The sequence below is a fragment of the Myotis daubentonii genome, chromosome 9, assembly GCF_963259705.1.
Source record: "Myotis daubentonii chromosome 9, mMyoDau2.1, whole genome shotgun sequence".
Classification (NCBI taxonomy): Eukaryota; Metazoa; Chordata; class Mammalia; order Chiroptera; family Vespertilionidae; genus Myotis; species Myotis daubentonii.
This window is the reverse complement of record NC_081848.1, coordinates 49,559,959-49,583,386: the sequence shown is the minus strand read 5'-3', so window position 1 is coordinate 49,583,386 and position 23,428 is coordinate 49,559,959. Positions and strand designations below refer to the sequence as shown.

At 40.4% G+C, this 23,428-nt stretch overlaps 1 protein-coding gene and 1 long non-coding RNA gene across 7 annotated transcripts in view; one reads left to right on the top strand and one right to left on the bottom strand.

The window, feature by feature from the left end:
- The window catches only part of LOC132240965 (uncharacterized), a 121,876-nt gene extending 111,564 nt beyond the window's left edge, over positions 1-10,312 (bottom strand). For both annotated transcript variants that reach the window (XR_009454433.1, XR_009454432.1), the window contains exon 1: positions 10,223-10,312. This is a non-coding gene — a long non-coding RNA (uncharacterized LOC132240965). The remainder of the gene's footprint in view (positions 1-10,222) is intronic.
- A 42-nt stretch (positions 10,313-10,354) lies between these two features.
- RNF141 (ring finger protein 141) overlaps positions 10,355-23,428 on the top strand; it is a 40,141-nt gene continuing 27,067 nt past the window's right edge. For 3 of the 5 annotated variants that reach the window (XM_059708896.1, XM_059708897.1, XM_059708892.1), the window contains exons 1-4: positions 10,363-10,483; positions 12,830-13,021; positions 15,711-15,819; positions 18,830-19,011. In XM_059708896.1, the coding sequence (XP_059564879.1) occupies positions 12,879-13,021; positions 15,711-15,819; positions 18,830-19,011 (434 nt within the window). In that variant the 5' untranslated portion in view covers positions 10,363-10,483; positions 12,830-12,878. Of the gene's footprint in view, positions 10,484-11,780; positions 11,931-12,829; positions 13,022-15,710; positions 15,820-18,829; positions 19,012-23,428 lie in introns of those variants that run through there. The other 2 variants (XM_059708895.1, XM_059708893.1) reach the window with 2 other exon arrangements.

Here is a 23,428-nt window from a genome sequence, read left to right as displayed (position 1 = left end):
ATTGGCCCTGATTGCCGGCCAGGCCTAGGGACCCTACCTGTGCATGAATTTTGTGCACTGGGCCTCTAGTATTTGATAAACAAGAGCTCTTAAACATTAAAAGACCATTAACCAAATGGGGAAAATACATAAAGGTAAGAAGAGACAACTCACAACAAAAATGAAAATGGTATATAAATAATATATAAGGTGTTCAATAACACTCATAATAAGAAAAATTAAAATTCATGGCCGGCTCAATGGTTAAGCATCTACCTATGAACCAGGAGGTTGTGGATGGGTTCCTGGTCAGGACACATGCCAGGGTTGCAGGCTTGGTCCCCAGTGGGGGGTATGCAGGAGGCAGCCAATCAATGAGTCTCTCTCATCATTGATGTTTCTATCTCTCTCTCCCTTCCTCTCTGAAATCAGTAAAAAATATATTAAAAAAAATTAAGATGGAGAAACCAAGATGGCGGCATAGGTAAACACCAGAGTTTGCTGCCTTGAACAACCACTTCAAAAATGCAACTAAAAGACGGAATGGACATCATCCAGAACCACAGGAAGGCTGGCTGAGTGGAAATTCTACAACTAGAAGGAAGGAGAAAAGCATAGTGAGACTCAGAGGAGGCGCAGTGCAGAAGTAAAATACTAAGGTACAGAGGCACACATGGAGCGGGCTGGCGGCTGAGGGCGCGGTTGTCATTTTCAATCAGGAGGGAATCTCAGACTCTGAGCTCCAGTTCCGGGTGAGTCTCTAGGGACTCAGACTCATATCGGAGAAGTGGGATTGTCTGGCATCGGTCGGAACTCGAGGACAGCTTTCTCTCGGAGGGGATTGCAGCCATTGCGGAGACACTGAGAAACGGAGCCTCTAAGAGCAGTCATAACTGCTAGCCCCGCCCTGTTGATCCCGTGGGACCCGCCCTGCCCAAGCCCTGCAGGGAGGCTTTCGCTGAATAGCCTAAGGCAGAGGCTAGATTAGCACCTCCCTAGAGATCCAGGAACCAGTGTACCCAGAGGTCAGAGTGGGACCATCCAGTTTGCAGCTCCGTGGAACCATAAAGGACACACTCAGGGGGCAGACTCAGTGAGCACCAAAGCCCCACTGAAGCAAGTCTTGCCCTGGAGGGGTGTCTCCAGCACAGAAGTTCTCCCATTGCAGACACAGCTGATTCTCACAGCCAAATGGCCTGGAGGTCAATTCCTCCCAGTGATACCTACAACAATCAAGGCTTAACTACAACAAGACTGTGCACAAAGACCACAAGGGGGTGCACCAAGAGTGTCCTCCTCAGGTAATTGGGGAGGCTGAACCACTGGGCCCTAGGGGACACTTAGCACAGAAAACTACTTTATCAACACAGGGAAGCATAAAAAATGCGTAGACAAAGAAAAAGGACACAAATGACAGAAATGGAGGAAAGCAAACTACTGGATATAGAGTTCAAAACACTTTTAAAGTTTTCAAGAATTTTCTAGAAACTGCTGATAAACTTAATGAGACCTACAAGAAATCTAATGAGACCCTCGAGGTTGTGATAAAGGACCAACTAGAAATTAAGCATACACTGACTGAAATAAAGAATATTATACAGACTCCCAACAGCAGACTAGAGGATCGCAAGAATCAAGTCAATGATTTGAAATACGAAGAACCAAAGAACACCCAACCGGAAAAGCAAAATGAAAAAAGAATCCGAAAATACAAAGATAGTGTAAGGAGCCTCTGGGACAGCTTCAAGTGTACCAACATCAGAATTATAGGGGTGCCAGAAGAAGAGAGAGAGCAAGATATTGAAAACCTATTTGAAGAAATAATGACAGAAAACTTCCCCTACCTGGTGAAAGAAATAGACTTACAAGTCCAGGAAGCGCAGAGAACCCCAAACAAAAGGAATCCAAAGAGGACCACACCAAGACACATCATAATTAAAATGCCAAGAGCAAAAAACAAAGAGAGAATCTTAAAAGCAGCAAGAGAAAGAAACTCAGTTACCTACAAGGGAGTACCCATACGACTGTCAGCTGATTTCTCAACAGAAACTTTGCAGGCCAGAAAGGAGTGGCAAGAAATATTCAAAGTGATGAATGTTAAGAACCTACAACCAAGATTACTTTATCCAGCAAAGCTATCATTCAGAATTGAAGGTCAGATAAAGAGCTTCACAGATAAGAAAAAGCTAAAGGAGTTCATCACCACCAAACCAGTATTATATGAAATGCTGAAAGGTATCCTTTAAGAAGAGGAAGAAGAAGAAAAAGGTAAAGATACAAATTATGAACAACAAATACACATCTATCAACAAGTGAATCTGAAAATCAAGTGAATAATCTGATGAACAGAATGAACTGGTGATTATAATAGAATCAGGGGCATAGAAAGGGAGTGGACTGACTATTCTTTGGGGGGAAAGGGGTGATGAGGATGCAGGAAGAGACTGGACAAAAATCATGCACCTATGGGTGAGGACAGTGGGTGGGGAGTGAGGGAGGATGGTGGGGTGGGAACTGGGTGGAGGGGAGTTATGGGGGGGAAAAAGAGTAACTAATGTAATAATCTGAACAATAAAGATTTAATTAATAAAAAAATAATAATAAAATTTTAAAACTACTCTCTAATACACCACTTCTATCAGATTGTCACAAATCCAAAATTATAAGATTTTGAATGGTTTTTCTCAGTGGTTAGGCCTGAAGGGTTGTAGATTTGATTTCTGGTTAAGGGCATGTGCCTGGGTTGCAGGTTCCCCAACCCCAGTGGGGGTAGGTGGAAGCATGTGCGGGGGCGGGGGGCAGGGGGTGGGGGAGAGAAACTAATGTATCTCTGATATGTCTCTCATGTCAATGTTTTTCTCTCTTTCTCCTCCTCTCCTCCCTCCCTCCTTTTCACTCTCTCTAGAAATCAATGAAAAAAATATCCTTGGATGAGGATTTTTTTTAAAATTAAATTTAAGAAGCAATCCCTGAAAATAAGAATTAAAAATAAAAACTGAGAAACTACTAAAATAAAACTATTTCAAGGGACTAGAGCATAGTATTTTGACTCTACATCCTTAGTGATATATATTCCAAGAACACAGCATTCAGAACATGTAAACTTCATTTGGTAACCTAATAGTCAATAGTAACATTGGAATTTTGTTATTTGAATCTATATTCTATACCTTATAATGTAAATAATTTCTTAACTTTATTCAGATTTAATATTTTTGGAAGCTTTTTCTTAGTCTGTTGAGATCTTCCTTCCAGATATACCCTTTGTTTGCCTCAAATAAAGTTTTATAAAAATTCTCAAAAAAAAGATTTAATATTTTCAACATAAGATAAAAGAGATACAAGTATAACATCAAAGTTAGATTTAAAATCTTATAATATTACATTTAAATTAGGAACATCAGCACAAGCTCTAGATTGTTATTTTCAAACATTTATAGTCCCTAGCCCTGTCCACTGAAAAGAACTAGAAGTAGTGACAATCCAATAGCTATGTCTACATTTGGCAACCAAATTGTGGTCTCTAAATACCATTGCCCAGTGAAAGGATCCAAAGTTCCTTAGAAGCATGGCTAGTTCCAGGTCTACAGCAGGAAATTTAGACAATAAGCCAAGGATGGGAACACAAGGAAGCGATCCAAGTCTTGTCAAAAAGACAATATGACGTGGTTACCATTGGCCAAAGATGGGACTATATAAACAATCAAAAGTAATAGTAAATGCAATTGATCAAATATATAAAATCCACGAATTTATAATTATACTAAAAGTTAAAATTCCACATGTTGTGTATGACTGCATATAAAAAGAAAGAATTTGGCATTTCTCCTGCCCTTCCTGACGGCTTGCCCTACAGATTTCCAATTTGCCTTGCAGCACCCACAACTGAGTAAACCAACTCCTTGGAATAAATGTTTTAGTACATATTTCCTACTTATCTATTTGTCTGGTTGAATTCTAACATACCCAAATTTCTACAATAGCATGAAAAAAAGGAGGAAAGGAGGACTGCTCTAAATTAAAAGACTTGAAATATAACAAATGCAATGAAAGGATATTGTTTGGATCCTAATTCAAAACAAATTAGTACAAATTAACTACCTATAAAAAGATGATCTTTAGATAATCTTGGAAATATAATTGTGGATTGACTGCTTCTAGTCCTTGTTTTCCATGTAGCAGAGGGATAAACTGACCTAAGTTTTGCTCTCTTGTGGTAGTGGTCATTTCCCATTGGTCCAAACATCTGGGAACTGATGGATAACTCCCAGGATTGGAGTAAGTACATACTCTCTATGTTCTTGAGCTTTCTCACTTCATTTCCTCTGGTCCTGTTAGTACTCAACGATCTTTCTTTTGTACATAGTAATGGTAAGGTCTGAGTCTTGTATCTGCATGAGGAGAAACATGACTTCTTTGATCTGCAGTTATTAGGCATAGCTGGCTTAGGAAAAATCAGATGTCCAGATGGACTAATTGATAGTAATTAAACATTAGTGTGAAAGGGAACTGACAGCTAGAAGAAAGAATGTTAACTTGTCTCCTTGCCAAAAAGGTCATCAGGGCAGTGGATTCCTCTGGATTCAGTAAGGTAGAAAGTGTTCAAAGGAAAATCAGATAATGGCAGGGGAGTTGTTGACAGGAATATGGGAATTCCTGAGGTCAGCTGAGATGGCTAAGGCAGGGAGGAAGTTAGCCTAAGGTGGGTGAAGGTGAGAAAGAGTTGCACTGATATCAGTGACCATAGAACATAGCAATGAAGGATTGTGGGGGGCTGGCCTGAACTGACATGATAACAATGAGGGTAGGTAATATACAGAACCAACTCTCTCTAAGATCCAGATACACCTTTGGTGAAATGGTGTGGTCAAATCATTCATTTAAAATGGGTTCTCAAAGACTGGGATCCAGGCTGTTTACCTGCTCTGGCCTAATATTGAACACCAGCACCCTTATGGTGTAGATTTAATGAAAATATTTTAAGTTTGGTCAGGCAGCAAAATACAAGATGAGCTGACTAAATATGATTCATTATAAGTTCATCAGCTAAGATGTTATTATACTAACCTATCTATGAAGTAACATGGAACTTAGGCTGAGATGACAGTATAGAATGGACAAGAATGGGTTGAACCCAATAGTAGAAATATAGTGCAGTAACTAAAACCTGAGGTAGGTTCTGAAGTCAGACAGTGGATGTGAGTCCCTCCTCTGTAGTTTATGAACTATGTGAACTTGGGCAAATTATTTCACCTCTCTAGAACCGCTTTCTCTTCTGTAAAATTAAGATGTTAGTATCTATTTTTAACACCTATCTTTTAGGACCAGGGTGAGGCTTACAAAATATAATAAATATAGGACATATAACAGTGCCTAGCACACACTAAGAAATTTTTTAAAAGAATAAAAAAATTAAACAAGGAGAAATTTTAAAGAAGGTATAGGACACCATGACAGAATGCTTGAGGAGACAGAAATTTCTTCATGATTTAGCCTGGGAGACCAGAAGAATACTGAAGCCACTATGATATGGAAATTGTGGAATTCAGGTGCCATTACTGTGGCATTCATTCCTATGGGAGATATTCTATGTAAGTATGGAAGTACAGGACTGGAACACCAATGGAAGAAAACAACTGGCAACGCTGATTTGGGAATCATCTGAACATAGGTGATAACTGAAGTTATGAGTGCATGAGCTCTCCAAATGTGTAAATAAAAGCAGAGGACAGAGTACGGATCTTGAGTAGAAGCAGCCAGACAGGAGAATTCTGGAAGATGATGAAACCTTAACTTTCACTGTAAGTGACCAGCTGTTCCCTCATATTCTACACAAATAGAACGAAACACAATATCATATTGAGGAAAAGTACCAGACTAGTGGCCAGGAAATCAGGATCCTAACCCAGTTTAATTAACTTGCTCCGTAGTCCTTAGATGAACTACTTCTCATTGGATCTCAGCTTCTCATCTATAAAAGAAGAATGTTGGACTAGATGATTTATTAGACGGTTCTTTCAACTTTATGATTTTTACATCAGGAAGTTAAAAATGTTTACAATCCATAATCACTAAAAGCCGCCTCATACATTCCCACAGTCCTGTCACAGATGTTTAGTGACCTTACAAAAAGCAGGAGGCATTGAACATACTTTCCTAGAAAAATATTTCAAAAGTCTCTCAGATTTTCCTGGTCTTCACTACAGAACTGTGTTTACTACGATTTTATTGAAGCCTCTGCATTTTAACTGGAAAATACCTATGTAAACTGAATACACATTACAAATGGCAAGATTCATTATAAAAGGATCCTTCTTATAAAACAATTAACTTAGAGGTTCCTTCTTTCATAACTCTTACTATTTATATTTATGGTATCCTACAAACATTTTTCCTACTTTTTAATACATAAAAAAATAAAGATTTCCTTACCCTGCTACAAAATAACTTCATGATAAGAATTCCAGAGAGAATTTTTAATCTCTTTTACTATGGTTTTTAAGATAATCCTTATTACTGTCTTATTGCTTTACATTCTAATTCATTATGCTTGTACAAACATAAGAAAAAAGCTGTAGAGATGGAAGGAATTATCTAGAGATATCAATAATTATACTAATTTAAATGAACAGTCTTACAGTCTCTCCTATAGTTCATTCCTCATTACTTTCTCCATGAGGTATAAAAAGGAGTAATGGCCCCACTTTATAAAACTGAAGGCAGTCTGTACAGTAATTTTCCTGAATCCAAGGCTCAGATTAGGTTGAAATAGAAAGTCCTTTCCCTCAATTTTATTGAAGTATAACTGGCATTTAATAAACTGCACATATAAAATTGTACAATATGAGAAGTTTTGACATATGTATACACCTGTGAAACCAGCACTATAATCGTGAAAATGAACATATCTATCACACCAAAAAGTTTCCTTCTGCCCATCTCTTTTTCATTCTACTCCCCATCTCCAAACAACCACTGATGTCCTTTTTGTCACTCTAGTTTGGATTGTCTAGAATCTTGTATCAGTGGAATCACACATTATATATTTGGGGAGTGGGAGAACCTGGTTTCTTTCACTCAGATAATTATTTTGAGATTCACTCATGTTGTTGAGAATATCAATCGTTCATTCCTCCTTATTTCTGAGTAGTATTCCACTGTGTGAATATACCACAATTTGTTTTCCATTCACCTGTTGATGGACATTTTGATTCTTTACACTTTGGGCCTATTATAAATAATGCTACTATGACTGTTCATGTACAGACTTTGTGGGCAAATTGCTATGAGTGGAATGAATGGCTAGATCATATGGTGGGTATATGTTTAGTTTTTTAAAAAAATGGCCAATCTGTTTTCCAAAATAGTTGTTTCCTTTTATATTCCCAACATGCTGTATATGAAAATCCAGCTGTTTCACATCCTTGTCAGCACTTCTTATGATCAGTCTTTTTTTTAAAATATATTTTTATTGATTTCAGAGAGGGAGAGGGAATGGGAGAGAAAGCTAGAAACAACAATAATGAGAGAGAATCTTGATCGGCTGCCTCCTGCACACTCCACACTGGGGATTGAGCCCACAACCTGGGCATGTACCCTGACCGGGAATGAAACCATGAGTTTCATTCGAAGCTCAACCGCTGAGCCACGCCAGCAGGGCTATGATCAGTCTTTTAAATTTCAGCTATTCTAGTAACTAGGGTGTTCAGTGATATCTCATTGTACCTCTAATCTTCATTTCCCTAATGAATAATGATGCTGAGTATCTTTTCATGTGCTTAGTTTTTCATGCATTTATCTACTTTGATGAAGTGTCTTCAAATCAGGCAGTATAAGTCCCTCAACTTTCGTTTTCTTGATCAAAGTTTTGGCAACTCTAAGTCCTTTGAATTTCCACATAAATTTAGAATTAGCTTAGTAATTTCCACAAAAAGAACCTGCTATGATTTTTGTTGAACTTGCCTTTAAAGCTATAGATCAAATCAGAGATAAATCACATCTTAAAAATACAGAATCTTCTGACCCATGAACATGATATATCTCTGTATTTAGATCATTAACTTCTCTCACAATGTTTTGTAATTTTCAGTTTATATGTCTTTCACCTCTTTGGCCAAATTTATTCCTAAGTATTTTATTTTATTTTTGCTGCTGAATGGCATTTTTAAAATTTCAATGTCCAATTGTTCCAAAATATATAAAGAACTACAACTCAATGCTCATGCTCACTGCAGCATCCTATATGATAAAAGGCTAATATGCAAATTGACCGAATGGCAGAACTACTGGTCACTATGACACACACTGAACACCAGGGGGCAGATGCTCAACGCAGGAGCTGCCCCCTGGTGGTCAGTGCGCTCCCACAGGGAGAGCGCCGCTCAGCCAGAAGCCAGGCTCTCAGCTGGCAAGAGCAGCGGCGGTGGCAGGAACCTCTCCCACCTCCGCAGCAGCACTAAGGATATCCACAGACAACAAGAGAACCCAAATAGCTTGATTAAAAAATGGGCAAATGACCTTTTCTTTTCCCATTCATCTATTGATGGATATTTAGGTTGCTTCCACCTCTTGGATATTATAAATAATAGAGGCCCGGTGCATGAAATTTGTGCACTCGTGGTGGGGAGGGAGGTCCCTCAGCCCAGCCTGCACCCCCTTGCAGTCTGGGAGCCCTCGGGGATGTCCCACTGACGGCTTAGGGCCACTCCCCACAGCTGGCAGTCGGACAACCTTAGTGCTGCTGCAGAGGCGGGAGAGGCTCCTGCCATGGCCTCTGTGCTCGCCAGCCAAGAGCCCGGCTTTTGGCTGAGCAGCGCTCTCCCTGTGGGAGTGCACTGAGCACCAGGGGGCATCTCCTGCGTTGAGTGTCTGCACCCTGGTGGTCAGTGCGTGTCACAGCGACGAGTCATTCCGCCATTTGGTCGATTTGCATATTAGCCTTTTATCATATAGGATGCTGCAGTGAACACGGGGTTGCAAATATTTCTTCGAAGTTTAACTGCTTTCACACATGATGGATCTTAGTTTTTGCAGCATTAAATGTTCATCAAGTGTTCAAATACTGAACGACTATTGCATGTCAGGTTCTCTGCTGGCCATTAGGAAGAGAATCCTCAGTATGCTCTAAATGAGGTATAAGAAAGGAGTACAGCCCTAGCTGGTTTGGTTAAGTGGATACAGCATCAGCCTTCAGATTGCAGGGTCCCAGGTTCCATTCCTGTCAAGGGCACATGCCTGAGTTGCAGGCTCAATCCCCAGTGTGGGGCCTGTAGGAGGCAGCCGATCAATGATTCTCTCTCATTATTGATGTTTCTCTCTCTCCCTCTTCCTTTCTCTCTGAAATCAATTTAAATATATTTAAAAAAGAAAAGTACACAGACAGACATGGACCTGGTCCTGCTAAAGTCTTATCATCTCACTGAGGTATTTTAGAACAAGAGTTAAAAGCATGGGCTCAGGGTTCGATTAGCTTGGGTTTGAATCTGGCTCTGCTCCTGACCTGGCGGTTGACCTTGGAAAACTTCATTAACTTTCCTAAGCCTGTTTCTTCATCTGTAAAATGAAGATATTAATAATAGATACCTCATAGGATTGCTGAGAGGATTAAGTGAATTAATACCTTTAAAGTCCTTGTAACAGGGCTTGGCACGTGGTAAATGGTCAATAAATGTGAGCTATTTATTATTAGAGGGCAGGGTTAGATCCTCACAGGGTAAATCCACAAGTGATTGGTAAGGACAGGTGTGGAAACATTAACAAGCGTGAGGAGTAGTTTCATTTAGCTACTAAGCATCCCTCGGTTAAAACCTTGCTCTGCTGTTTACTGGCCGAGTGCTTGGAGCAGTGCCCGTAGGTGTTTAGCATCGTTCTTGGCACACGGGATACTTAATGGACCACATTTATTGACGATGTATGTTCTGAAAAGCCGTAACATCGCCAACACCTGTTCATAATAGTAAGCGCTGCCATCTATCACTGCCCACATGTTCTCTTTTATGTTTCTTGGTCTAGTGAGGCAAGCATATTCAACCCCGCTTCGTGGTAAGGAACGAGACCATCTCTGTGTAACTGTGACCAGTGGGCGGTTGGAGGCCTCCTAAGTGGTGGCTGGGAATCCAACCCCTGACCAGACCGGGCTCGCGGTGGCCTCTGTCACCAGGGGGCCCTCCGCCCCTCGCCCATGGCGCCGGGAGAGGCAGCAGCCGGCCAGGCCGTACCCACGGCCGCCCCACGGAGCCCCTACCTCCAGGAGCCTGCCCGGCGAGGCCTCCACTGGGGCACGGCCCCCGCCTGGGTCTTCCCTCTCCGGGAGCAGCAGAGCACGTGAGCCAAGGCCCAGCTCTGGGGAAGGACGGGCGCTGTCTCCAGGCAACGCGCGTGACGTCACTGAGGTGCGACGGTCGCGCGCCTCGCCGCCGCCGCCGCAGCCCGCCGCCGCCTGTGGGCCCGAGTGACGGGCAGGGGCGGCACCTGTACCCCCGGAAGCGCGATGCCTTGAACCTGGGTGAGCTCCGCAGCGCCGTCCTTTCGTCGTCTCCCGTCCCGTCAGCTCCGCGAACCTGGGTCTGGGACTGCCGAGCCGGGCTCCGGGGGGAGCCGCCCTTCTAGGTCCGGCGTCGGGCGCGGAGCCGGCCTGGGAGGCCCTGCGGGGACGCACCGGCTCCGGCCCGGCCGTTTCAATGGCCCGGTGTGGGGAGGTGGCTGGTCCCGTTTGGGGAGAGGACCTGGGGGCACTGGAGAGAGGTTGTCCTTCTCGAGCCCGGAACCGCGTTTGAATCTTGCCGCCTGCGCAGCCTGTCGGATCGCGGACGTGGCTGTTGGTTCAAAGCTCCAGGTTCAAGTGCGCCTGAGGAGGGGCCGAGGCGGCGGGGGCGGCCGGCGTGTTTGGTAAACACACCGGTCACGTTGAAAACCACGTGCGCCCGGCCGCACCGGATGTCCCAGAGGACGGCCCCTCTGCCCGGCGACCCTAACTCTCACGGCCAAGCCAGCTGCTCGGCGTAGCCGGCCCTCCGTTTCTCAGTTAGTTTAGGCTGCGCCTCTTCCCAAAGGTCTGGCCTTGGTGAACCAGCTACCTGGAGGCCCGGCCAAGACGAAACGTTTCCTGGCTAATAATTGTTATTTGCATGTTAGCTGCAAAACGTGGACTTACTATTATTCAAATCCATCCCCAGCCCCTTTAATTGCAGTGCACGCCCACATTCTGACCCTGCATAAAGTTACTCTTTTCCACCCCCCTCCGCCCATTCCTACTGCTGTGAATTGAGCTCCATCCATTCAGAATTTCATCGGGCCCAGACCCTAAATTAGTCACTGCTCTATTGAGGTCGCCTCTCTAAGAAGTGATTTTCTCTGAACTCAACAATCGTGTGGATTTTTTTTTTTCTTTCCTTTGATGCTGCCTGGCTGCCATTTCTAAATAATTTCCTCTTTAGTATAATTGTAGATTTCCAAAGGTATGTTCTTTGTCATTTCTTGTAACTGAACTTGGTTTCTGAGGTGTGGAGCCCCATCTTCCTTAGTTCACTTCCAAACACCTAGCACACTTAACCTTACCCTCTGCCAAAAAAGCAGGGAGGGTCCAGAGAGGGTTCTTACAAGTCTAGTTAGTGTATTTTTCCAAATACGTATGTCATGTACTTAGTAAACATACTGGTGCTCTCAGAAATCAGTATTCTTAACCTCCAAGTACTCTCTCTCCTTTTGTGGTTTTTCCTTCTATAAAAATTTTCTTCTGAATAGGCATTCCAGGCTCTATAGTGACTCTAGTTGAATTTATTTCGCTGCCTATAATATCTGTTGTAACTGCTGTTAATTATCTTGCAGAACAGCTTACAGATAACAGAGGTTGAATAAGGAATGAGTAATGAAAGTGTATCCTTAGGGACCGAGTTTTTTATCACTGATGTTTTTTATTACTGACTTCATGATGAAAATAATCGATTATTTCAGTTACGTATATTTTATAAATACTACAGTACTTGTGAGTTAGTCATTTTGTTGCACTTTCAGGCTTTTCAGCTTTTCTTTAATCCTTTTATGAATGGATATAGTTTAAACTTTCCCGGATGTTTTTGGATTGGGTTGGGTTGGATTGGGTTTGGGGGTTGGTTTTTGGTTTTGCCAATTGCCCGTGATGTAATTTTATATCTTTATAAAGGATATTTGAACTACAACAATTCACTTGTTAGAAAAAGAAGTGATCAAGTGTATATTACCACCCACTAAAGAATGTGGCATTTTTGGAATCCTTGATATTCTTATATTTAAAAAAAACACAAAACAGTTGTTCTTTATTTTAAAAATCTTCCAAATGTTTTTTGAAAGCACATTATTATTCTGCTTGCGAGGACTAAATTATAGGTGGCACAGTAGTATGAGAGCTGCTAGTTCTTTGAGAAATTTTGACCAGAGATTTGTCTTGTGCTGAAGTCTATGCCAGTGGTTTGCAAATTATGTTCCCATGCAATACTACTGTTCTGTGATCCCGAATAGGGGTGGGGAACCTTTTTTTCTGCCAGGGGCCATTTGGATATTTATAACATCATCGAGGGTCATACAAAATCATCAACTTAAAAATTAGCCGGCTATATTTGGTCAAACATTTAATTAACTCACCCCTAATGCCTTGGCAGGACCAGACCAAATGATTTTTCAGGCCTGGTACAGTCCTGCGGCTGGACCTTCCCCACCCCTGAGCTAGAAGGAAGTGTTTGCTAATATCAAAATGATATCAGCCTCCTGAACTCTACTTAAATGTATTCCTAGTTTTTCTTTTATTTTCTTGAAGGGGTGGATATACTGCTGTTTTTATATTATATATAGTAACTTTTATATATATATTTAACAGAAACTATGTGAAGCAACACTTCCTGGATTTCAAAAGACATCATTTCATCATGGGACAACAGATTTCGGATCAGACGCAGTTGGTTCTTAACAAGTTACCAGAAAAAGTAGCAAAACATGTCACATTGGTTCGAGAAAGTGGCTCCTTAACTTACGAAGAATTTCTTGGGAGAGTAGCTGAACTTAATGATGTGTAAGGCTCGCTCTTTTTCATTTTATTCTCCTGCTTATGTATGCCCCACATGTCATGACTGCCTGAGAGGTAATCAGAAGTACTGATGACTTAATGTTTTCAGCAGCAGTTAGCAAATATTTATTGAATACCTACTATCAGACTTTCTATGTGGCTATTTTAAAATATGTAATAAGAACAAAAGAGATGGAAGGAACATTAAATTAAATTTTAAACACAGGCATATAAGTTGTTCTTCTTTGAAAGCACTAAAGAGGTACATAATGAGAGCATGCCAATTACCCACTCTAGAAAAAGGCTCCTAGGATAGTCCTTGGGCACTCAGGTTTCTGTATATCAGCCAGTTCATCTAGTTAATAAATAAATCTTCTGTGTTTGTTCGCAGAGCTATTGTTTTACCAGAGAAATACATACATAGTAATAATTCATTTATCATCAGAAGAATAAGATATTTCAGTTATTAATATTTCTAATCAGCTAACATCTTTAAATCACTATTTAACTCGAATAGATTAATGTTTTAAATGGAATGTACATTTTTCTACCTTCTTAAAGAGCATATTTAATAGAATTTAGTCTTTTGTTTGTGAATTTGTTCTTTATTATATCAATTTTTATACCAATCTGTTATAGCAGCTATCAAAATACACAGGGCTCTTCGTTCCTAAATGGCCCCAGATTATTATTATGCTTTTAAAATACTACTTTTTCTTTGTGTGTTTTCTTCCTTAGTGACAGATGAGCAGATGTCACTCCCTTCTATTAAGTCTTTCTGTGGCAGCACCTACATCCATGTATATATATCTTCTGTCTCTCTTGGCATGTAATTATGAAATTGCCTTTTAAATAAGATCTTAAACGTTCTCTCTTAAGTCTGATCAATTTAGCTAACATTCACTGAACCCATAGTGTGTGCAAGGCACTGTGCTGAGCGTTGGACATTTTAACTGAGGCCTACAATGATTGCCCAAGGATTAATGGCAGATCCAGCTCTCCCTCCATCTGAAGTTTTTTCATTAACCCACCTTAGCTATCCCACTCTAACCTCTCTTTAAATCCCAAAAAAGCCAATCAAAATCACCAAGCAGTCTGGACCCACTTAGTATAAATATAAACTATTAACAGTCCCTATTAATAGTTTAGGGCAAGGTACATGAATGTGCTCCCTAGCTTTGTGATAGCTGTGTTGGTTGATAAGAAGCATACTTGGTTATGTGGAACACATTTAGATAAAGAAAAGGAAATACAGTTTTTTTTATGGACATGACTACAGTCTACTGTTATTAGCCAGTCATGAAGAATAAAGAATGTCTTAAAAGTTAAAGTTGTTTTAGAAGATCATTTCTTTTAAGAGCACTGGATTTTGTTTTGTTCTTAAAGTCCTGTATATTTATATGGATGGATCCTGTATTGTTATATATGTAAATACATAGAAAAAGAGCTAGGAGGCTGCATACTGGGTCTCTGGGGAGTCCGTGGAAACGGCGGGGCATCGAGGGAGATTTTACATTTTACTGTGTGTTTGTGTATTGTCTGATCTTTTGTAATAAAAAAATGTAGCCATCGGTTTTTAAAACTTTAGCATCCCTTTGAGTCTCGGAACTTATATAAACCTTGTCTAGTCTAACAAAATTTTGCCTTTTCATCTAAAGATAATGAATAAAATGTGTCCCGTGAAAGCATCCACAAGCTAAGTTTACTGTGTAATACAGATGGGATGGTAAAGAATATCTTCTCATTTATTTCTGACTGGATTTGGTTCATAAAACCAATTTTCACGGTCAGCGTTTGGCATTCATAAGCGCAGTGCTGTCTGAGAAATAAAGTTAAATCTATACGGATGAAGCGTGGCTTGATAGCTAGAAAACAACTGGGAACTGGCATAGTTGAATTACATTCCCTGGCAGATTTTGTTACCTCAGGCTAGTTGCTTAATTTCAATGGCCTCAATTTATTTAGCTGTAAGTCACTTAGTTCTGAGTGTGATATCCCCATTGATGCACAGACAGAAACGTGACTAATGATAGAAGGGAGCAGTAATATTTAAGTATGTCTTTGAACTGATTTAAATTAGCATTATGGCGATATTATTCTCTAAAAGTCATATTTTTATGTTAGAATCCTGTGGCTCTCTAGATGAAAATTACTCTGCCTGAGGAAGCTATATTCAAAGTGTTTCAAAAGCATTTGCTTGATCCAGTCCACATTACCTATAAACTTTTTTTCCAAAGTGATGTGTTATTATTGTTGCTTAAATAAGGACTCAACCAAAAGCAAGATTTTTTTTTCACACTTTATATGCATTGAGGCAATAGTCAAATTTGGATAAGTGAAACCAGCTTGGTTTTTCTTTTAAATATCTGTTTCCTTGGATATGTTTTTCGTAGATGTCTTTGTTAAAAGTTTAAAGACCATTAAGATATTAGATATGACAAACAGATTTATAAATATCTTTCTACTATGCTGTTGACTTTAAAAACCTTGGAAATTAAGTTGTATGTTTAATCAAAACTTTCTCTATCCCTTTGTTTTAAGAATCTAATTATTACAATCATTATTGTTATTTGACTTTGTGTTTTTTCTTCAATTTTTTTTCTCTGATTTAAAGTGTTTCTTGAATCTTGTTTCATGGCTCAATTATTTTATATGACTTTTCATAAAATAAACAAATGTGTTTGTCTCTTTTCAGAACTGCTAAAGTGGCTTCTGGTCAGGAAAAACATCTTCTCTTTGAGGTACAACCTGGGTCTGATTCCTCTGCCTTTTGGAAAGTGGTTGTACGGGTGGTCTGTACCAAGGTGAGAGTGATAGGGAATTCTGATGCAGAACTTGAATTATTTTGGTGGTTAGAACCACATTTAATTGTGTAATGTAATATGATTGAAATAGGTGTTAATAATGTGGTTATTATTAACTATTTAAAACATAGTTTTGGTACTGTTATTGCCTTCCAGGTTAATTGAATCTCACTGGTTGTGTAATTACCATATAGCAGAGATTTTTATAATCAAGAAAGGTGGTAGTAAACCCTCTAGCTCTCTTTTTGTATTTAGCTAGCTATGGAATCCTAAGGTGACACTCTACATAACTCTAAGATGACTCCTTAAAAATTAGTTATCTTAAGAGATCATTTCTTTTAAGAACACTGGGTTTTATTTATTTAATAATTTTTAAATCCATTAGAAAGGTTTGTGTTTTTTGTTTTGTTTTAGTAATTTTTAATTATAGAATGGATTTTTCACCATTAATACACTTAGTTCATCTTTAAATTTTAGGTAATTGAATATATCAGCTGTGTTGAAAAATATAATAGCTGCTGTCATAGAGTATTAGGAAGCCTCACCCACCAATGGGTAGATTAGAATAGATGGTTTTTAACTTTTGTGAGGCCACAGAACTTTGGTGAAAATGAAGGAACAAATTTTATTAGGCCTTCTCATATCCCCACTCCTATTATACAACAAACAAATGGTGAAATCATCCATGTGCATATAAACAGTAAATTGGGCATTCATGAGTGCCCTGAAGTCCATTCCTGACCAACCCATAAAGAACTCGTGGGTAAGGAGATTTTTTCCTTTTGTGTCATGATCATCAAAGTCTATACATTCTGTCCCCACCTCACCCCTAACCTTATTTTTTCCAATTTCTCCCCCCTCATTCTATTCCAACCACCCTGGGCTCCTTGCTGGACTCCTTGTGCTCCTTGCCAGGTACACTTGTGCCTAACATGCTTTGCACTTCCTATTCTCTCAGCCTGGAACGATCTTTCCTCCAAATACTGATATGATTCATTCTTTCACCCCTTTCAGTTCTTACATGTCACCTTCTCTGTGAGGCCTTCCCTACAACCCTTTAGCATTTCATCTCTGTTTTATCTTCTCCATAACACTTACTTCTGTCTAATCTGTATTTTATTGTCTGTCTCTCCTACCTATAGTATAAATTCCATGAGGTCAGGAGTTTTGTTTTTTATACACACTGTCACCAGTGCCTAGAGCAGTGCACATATTACCTATAACAGTAATGTGTACTTAATAAATATTTGTTGTGCCCTGATCAGTTTGGTTTAGTGGTTAGAGCATAGAACATCGGCCCACACACTGAAGAGTCGTGGGTTCAGTTCTTAGTCAAGGGCATGTACCTGGATTGCAAGTTCAATTCTTGGCCCTGGTCAGGGCACATGCAGGAAGCAGCCAATTGATGTGTCTCTCTCACATCTATGTTTCTCTGTCTCCCTCCCTCCCTTCCACTCTAAATAAAAATCAAAGGGAAAAAGAATATCTTCAGGTGAGGATTGAAAAAATAAAAAAAATATTTGTTGCAGTTTGATAAACTTTGCAGTTAAATACTATGTCTATGTGAATTATTCCCTGATTTCTTCTGAATTATACAGTTTCAAAGGAAGACTGGCCCAGTTTCTTTAGCTCTGAAAATCTATTTTATAATTTTTATAAATTCCTATCACCTTTATTCCTATTTGTTTTCAACTGCACGTATAGTCTTTTATTACAAAGAATATTACATATTTGCATTTCCATTTAGATCTTACCATCCCAAAATTTAATCAAATTTTTTTAAATTAGCAGTAGTTCTGGCATTTTTACACATGGAATCTGATTCATACTTGATTCTCAGTTTTTCTTCTCATTGTCTTCTCAAGTAGTAAACAATAAATGTTAGTTGCAACTATTATTATTTTCATTCCAAATATGGAAATGTTGCTATAATAATGTTTTTTAATATGTAACCTCATATTTCACTTTCTCATATCCCCATTTCCATCAACACCTACTTCATTCACAATTTCAATGCCCTCTCTCTATATTTCTCCCTGCATTCTTCATTTCTTTCTAAGTATTTTATGATTTTGTTTGTTCTATTTATTTTGATATTGTACTTAATAGGTTTCGTTGCTTACTTCTGTCCCCACAGTCTTCCTTATCATCTCCTGTGCTCAAAGGAAGTCTTTTACATCTCTAATGTATTGCTGATTAATTCATGTTCTTTGCCCTCAATCCTACTGGCTTTGGTCATTTCAAAAGTGAAGATATGCCCCACTCCACGAGTCCTCCAACCTGAAAGCAATATTATCCCTCCTTACCTGTTACCTCACACTTGCCCCAAATATATCCTCACATTATAATGTAAGCAAGAGCAAGGCTAAGTACAACCTGTAGACACTGGTTCATTTTATTTTAAATGAGTTTTTGCTATACCTCAAGATGGCCTTCTGAGAACAACTCAACCACTTTCTGTTAGAATTTACTTCAGTATAATTTTCTCACTTTAGTTTGGAAGTTTGGGTAGAAAGTAAAACTTAAGATATTCAATGAAACAGTCTGTTGTTTCAATTATAGTAGAATGGCATGTGGTTGCTGGATTCAAATAAATGCCTTTAATTAAGAAATTCTTTAAGAAATTAAAATGAAAAGAATTGCCAATACTGATCTCTAAAATTCATTTCTTAAGTCTGGGAAAGTTGCCTGACCTCAGAAATCAAAATAAGATAATTCCTAATCAACCCTACAGAGTTATTGTGAATATCAACTTAGATAAATTTGTGTAGCTCCTTTGAAATCTACAAATGTAGGAGACATGATATTATTCATATGCTCAGACTCTTGTTCTCTTGTTGGATAATTTGGAAACCTGGCAAACTTCTCTTTCCTAGGATGTTTGACTTAGTATTTGTTCCCCTTTTTTGGGGAAAAATTGATCAGAGAAATTATCAACCTTTTTGTGGGGGGAGGGCTTGTGTGTGTGTATTGTTGGGATTTTTTTTTTCCATTTTCTTTGTATTTTTAGATTAACAAAAGCCGTGGCATTGTAGAAGCATCACGGATCATGAATTTGTACCAGTTTATTCAGCTTTATAAAGACATCACAAGTCAAGCAGCAGAAGTGTTGGCACAGAGCTCCACCTCTGAAGCCCCTGACGAAAACTCGTCATCTGTAACATCTTGTCAAGCTAGTCTTTGGATGGGAAGGTACACAATACATAAGCACCATGTTTCTCTTATTTTCCAATATGCAAGCTACTGAAATCTCATTAATATTCTGGCTGGTGCTCTTTGTGACATCTTAAATCACATTACTTTTTGTCTCAATTGATATATCCCAGATCAGCTTTTGGGTTATTCTGTACTTAAGGACATTGTTAGAGGGCCCAATTAAAGAAAAGTTGAAGTGGCTTATGCCAGGTAACATTGCTGCCAACTTCATTTCCATTAATCCACTCTCTACTCTACATGCTTGCATTTAGTGACAAAAGAGTTATAGTTAATACCCCTCTTATAATAGATATTTAGGTTCTTACATCAAAGCCCTTCAGGAAATTAGGCCCAAGAATGGCAGAACCATTCCAATTTTCCTTAAAATTATCTAATTGGAGCATTAAAATTGTAAATATTGGCTCCAGGATCTGGCAGTGCATTCAGGAATGAACAAGTAATTGGTGTACACATTGCATGTACCAGAAGGAAATGAAGTCAGCCAGAGTTTTCTGTGATGGTGCTTGTTTACTCAGGCCTACATTATTGTTCTATCTAAACTTTCTTTTCCTTCTCTATAATGTTTTTGGCACGTGAAAGCTCCCACCTGTTGCCATTTGACAACCATGATCATAATTTAAATTTGTAAACACCTCATTGGAAAGTCTTCCCTGGGTCCAGACATGTTGACATCCTATAGTAATGTCATACAGAGTAGACAGCAGAAACCTGTATTGACAGTGCCTTTTACCTTAAAGTTAAAAATATGCTTAACAAGAATTTCTCTTCTATTTCTCTAGTAGCATTTTCTGGTCTATTCTCAATCAGCTGATCTCCAAATACTAAAATTGTTATAGTAAAATTGTATTTTCCATTTATCATTTTCTGTTTATATCTAATAGGATTGTTTGGTTTTCTAGGTTTGGGCTGTACAAGTGTTACTGAAATTCCAAATGAGTTTTATAGCATCACTAGAGGCCTGGTGCACAAATTTGTGGACCAGTGGGGTCCCTTGGCCTGGCCTGTGGAATCAGGCCAAAACGGCTCTCTGACATCCCCCGAGGGGTCCTGGATTGCAAGGGGGCGCAGGCCAGGCCGAGGGACCCTACCAGTGCACAATTGTGGCCAGGAGGGATGCTGGAGGATGGCCACCCCGGGAGGGACTGTGGGAAGGCTCCAGGGCATGTCCCGCCCATCTCACTCAGTCATCGGCTGGACCCCAGCAGCAAGCTAACCTACTGGTCGAAGCGTCTGCCCCCGGTGGTCAGTGCTCATCATAGCGACTGGTTGACCATTCGACTGTCTGCTCCCTGGTGGTCAGTGCACGTCATAGCAAGCAGTTGAGCAGCCTTAGCATATCATTAGCATATTACTCTTTGATTGGTTGAACTGACGACCAGACACTTGGCATATTAGGCTTTTGTTATATAGAATAGGCAACGTTAAGGCTTGTCTTTCCTGTATTTTGTAAAGTTAATCTTTCAAAGACAACGATCTGATTTTCTGCTTTTTCTCTCTCCTTCAAAATGGTGATTATTTATACACTAGGGGCCCGGTGCACGAAATTCGTGCACTGGGTGTGTGTTGGGGGGAGTGTCCCTCAGCCCAGCCTGCCCCCTCTCACATACTGGGAGCCCTCAGGCGTTGACCCCCATCACCCTCCAATCGCGGGATCGGCCCCTTGCCCAGGCCTGACGCCTCCGCCAGAGGTGTCAGGCTTGGACAGGGGACCCCCATCTCCCCCTGATCACTGGCTCTGGCCCCCACCCAGGCGTGAGGCCTCTGGCCCAGGAATCATGCCTGGGCAGGGGACCCCCATCTCCCTCTGATCGCTTGGTCCACCCCCCACCCAAGCCTGATGCCTCTGACCCAGGCTTCAGGCCTGGGCAAGGGGACCATCATATCCCCCCAATCCCCGGCTCAGCCCCCCACCCAGGCCTGATGCCTCGGCCAGAGGAGTTGACCCTCATCACCCTCCGATCACCAATCACCGGATCGGCCCCTTGACCAGGCCTGAGGCCTCTGGCCTAGGCGTCCGGCCCGGGCAGCGGGGACCCGCAGCTGCAGCGGCCCCGCGATCGTGGGCTTCGCTTTAGGCCCAGGCAAGGGGCCCCTAGCTCCTGGGACTGCCAGCTTCGACCCTGCCCAGCTCCCATCGCTGGCTCCACCCCTACTTCCTGCTATCACTGGCCAGGGCGGCAAAGGCACCTGATTCTCTGATCATGGCTGGGGGGCAGGGCAAAGGCGGCCCCAGGGCCGCCTTTGCCCTGCCCCCCAGCTCTTAGCTCCCCCCTGGGTTTCCGATCACTGTCAGTGGCAGGGGGCTTCTTCCTGCTTTCCCTTTCACCTCCCTGCATTGTGCCTACGTATGCAAATTAGCCGCCATCTTGTTGACAGTTAACTGCCAATCTTAGTTGGCAGTTAATTTGCATATAGCCCTGATTAGCCAATGAAAAGGGTATCGTCGTACGCCAATTACCATTTTTCTCTTTTATTAGATAGGATAGGATTTTAAAAGCCACGAATAGTATTTACTATATTTAAGCTCTATGGTAGTCAATGAAATGAAAGTAATACTTTTTCCTTATTGCAGTCATCTTAATGAAGGAGATAGGGTGTTATTCCTTTTCATGTGCCCTTGAGACTAGAAAATTCAGTGCCAGATTAGTAGGTTATGGCTGCTTTTTGCTTCTGTATGCTATTTGGTTTTCAGTTACATCCTGATACACTAGTTCATAGAAAACCAGACTTTTTAAATTGAAGGGAATCTTAAGAGGTATTTATTTGCTTCAGCCTTACATCTCATGCATACTTCTATTAGTGGTTTATATTTATTGAGTACTTTTAGGGTAGTAGGCATTGTGATGAATGCTTTACATGTATAAACTCATTAAATCCTCACAACAACCCTATGGGAATACAATTATTGGCCTATTTCAGATGAAGAAACTGAGTTTAGACAAATAAATGACATAGATAGACATTGGCCTAGCTGAGATTCACATGCAGGCCTGTCTGGCAATGCAGCTGTGCTTCCAACCTGCGTTGTTATTCTCTGGTGCATAAAGATCCTATACTACAGTGCTTCCTAACTTTTGACATTCAGTGGTTTTGAGGAGGAGCTTAAGATTCTAGCAAGCTTCCAGGTAATGTCACTGCTGCAGCTCCATGGATAACACTTTGAATAGTAAGATTCTACTGATGACATTTAGCCAAGTGAAAGTGCAACTTGTACTTGATCACCTGCAGTTAAATGGGGCTCATAGCCTCAGAGAAGCAAGCCTTTTCACATACAGATGGTTCTAATTACTATGAATTCTTCCTACAATATAGTCCTATGAATATCTGTTTCATAGGACGCTTGATAGAGTTAAGTGAGTTAATATATGTAAAATGCTTAGAATAGTACCTGGCCCATAATAATAGGTAAGAGTTAACTGTCATTAATTATCACTAAATTATTACTGTAGTCTACTTATTTCAGTGGCAGTGCCTTTTGGAATCCTACCAAAAAAGTCTTCTCTTTTCCAGCCCTTCACATATTTGAAAACAGTAATCAAATCCTCTCTGAGCCTCTGTTCTCCAGGATGAGCAGCCCCAGTTCCTTCTGATTTGTTCATATGAGTCTCTTCTATGTCCTGGAGGCTTTCCTGGATAATCCTTTATCTCTCAATGTGTCTTTCAGGGTAGGAAGCATAGAACTGAATGTTCTGTAAGTGGTCTAACAAGGACAAGTAGAGCAAGGCTCTTCTGGTCACTGCACTGCTTGGAAGGTAGCAAAAATCAGGTGAACATTATACAGGTTCCATTGGCTGCTTCTGTGTCTCCTGTTCTTTCTTTTACCCCTATCCAGAATGCTTGTTCTTCATGGCCCTCAGTGCCTCACTTTTAAATTCTCACCTGTCACTCTATGGATTCAATTATTTTCTCTGCTATTGACACCCAAGTCTACATCCTTAGATGTAAATTGTAAGCTCCTCAAAAGCAGAGACTCCAATTCATCTGGGTCTGGCACTATATATAGCACCTAAACATTGAAATGAACATATGTAGAAAAAAATAAAATGAATTCGATCCACATCCATCTAGGTTTTTATTCCATTTCCCCATTTCAATTCAATGGCTACCCTATTTTGCCCAATACTAAAGCATATCATTTAATCTATTACCACATCCTGATGATTTGTTTTTCATAGTGACCCTTAGACCAGGCCCTAGTTATCTCGCAAATGAATTGCTGAAATAATCTAATTGGTTTTCCTCCCTCTACTCTGCCCCTCATGCTGCACTCCCAATTAATCTTCCTGAAGTATTATTTCAGTGGAGTTACTTTCCCCTTGATCAAACTCTGATTTGTAGTTTGCCTGTCAGAACAAGTTTAAACTTTTCTTTTTGATATCCCAGGATCAGATTC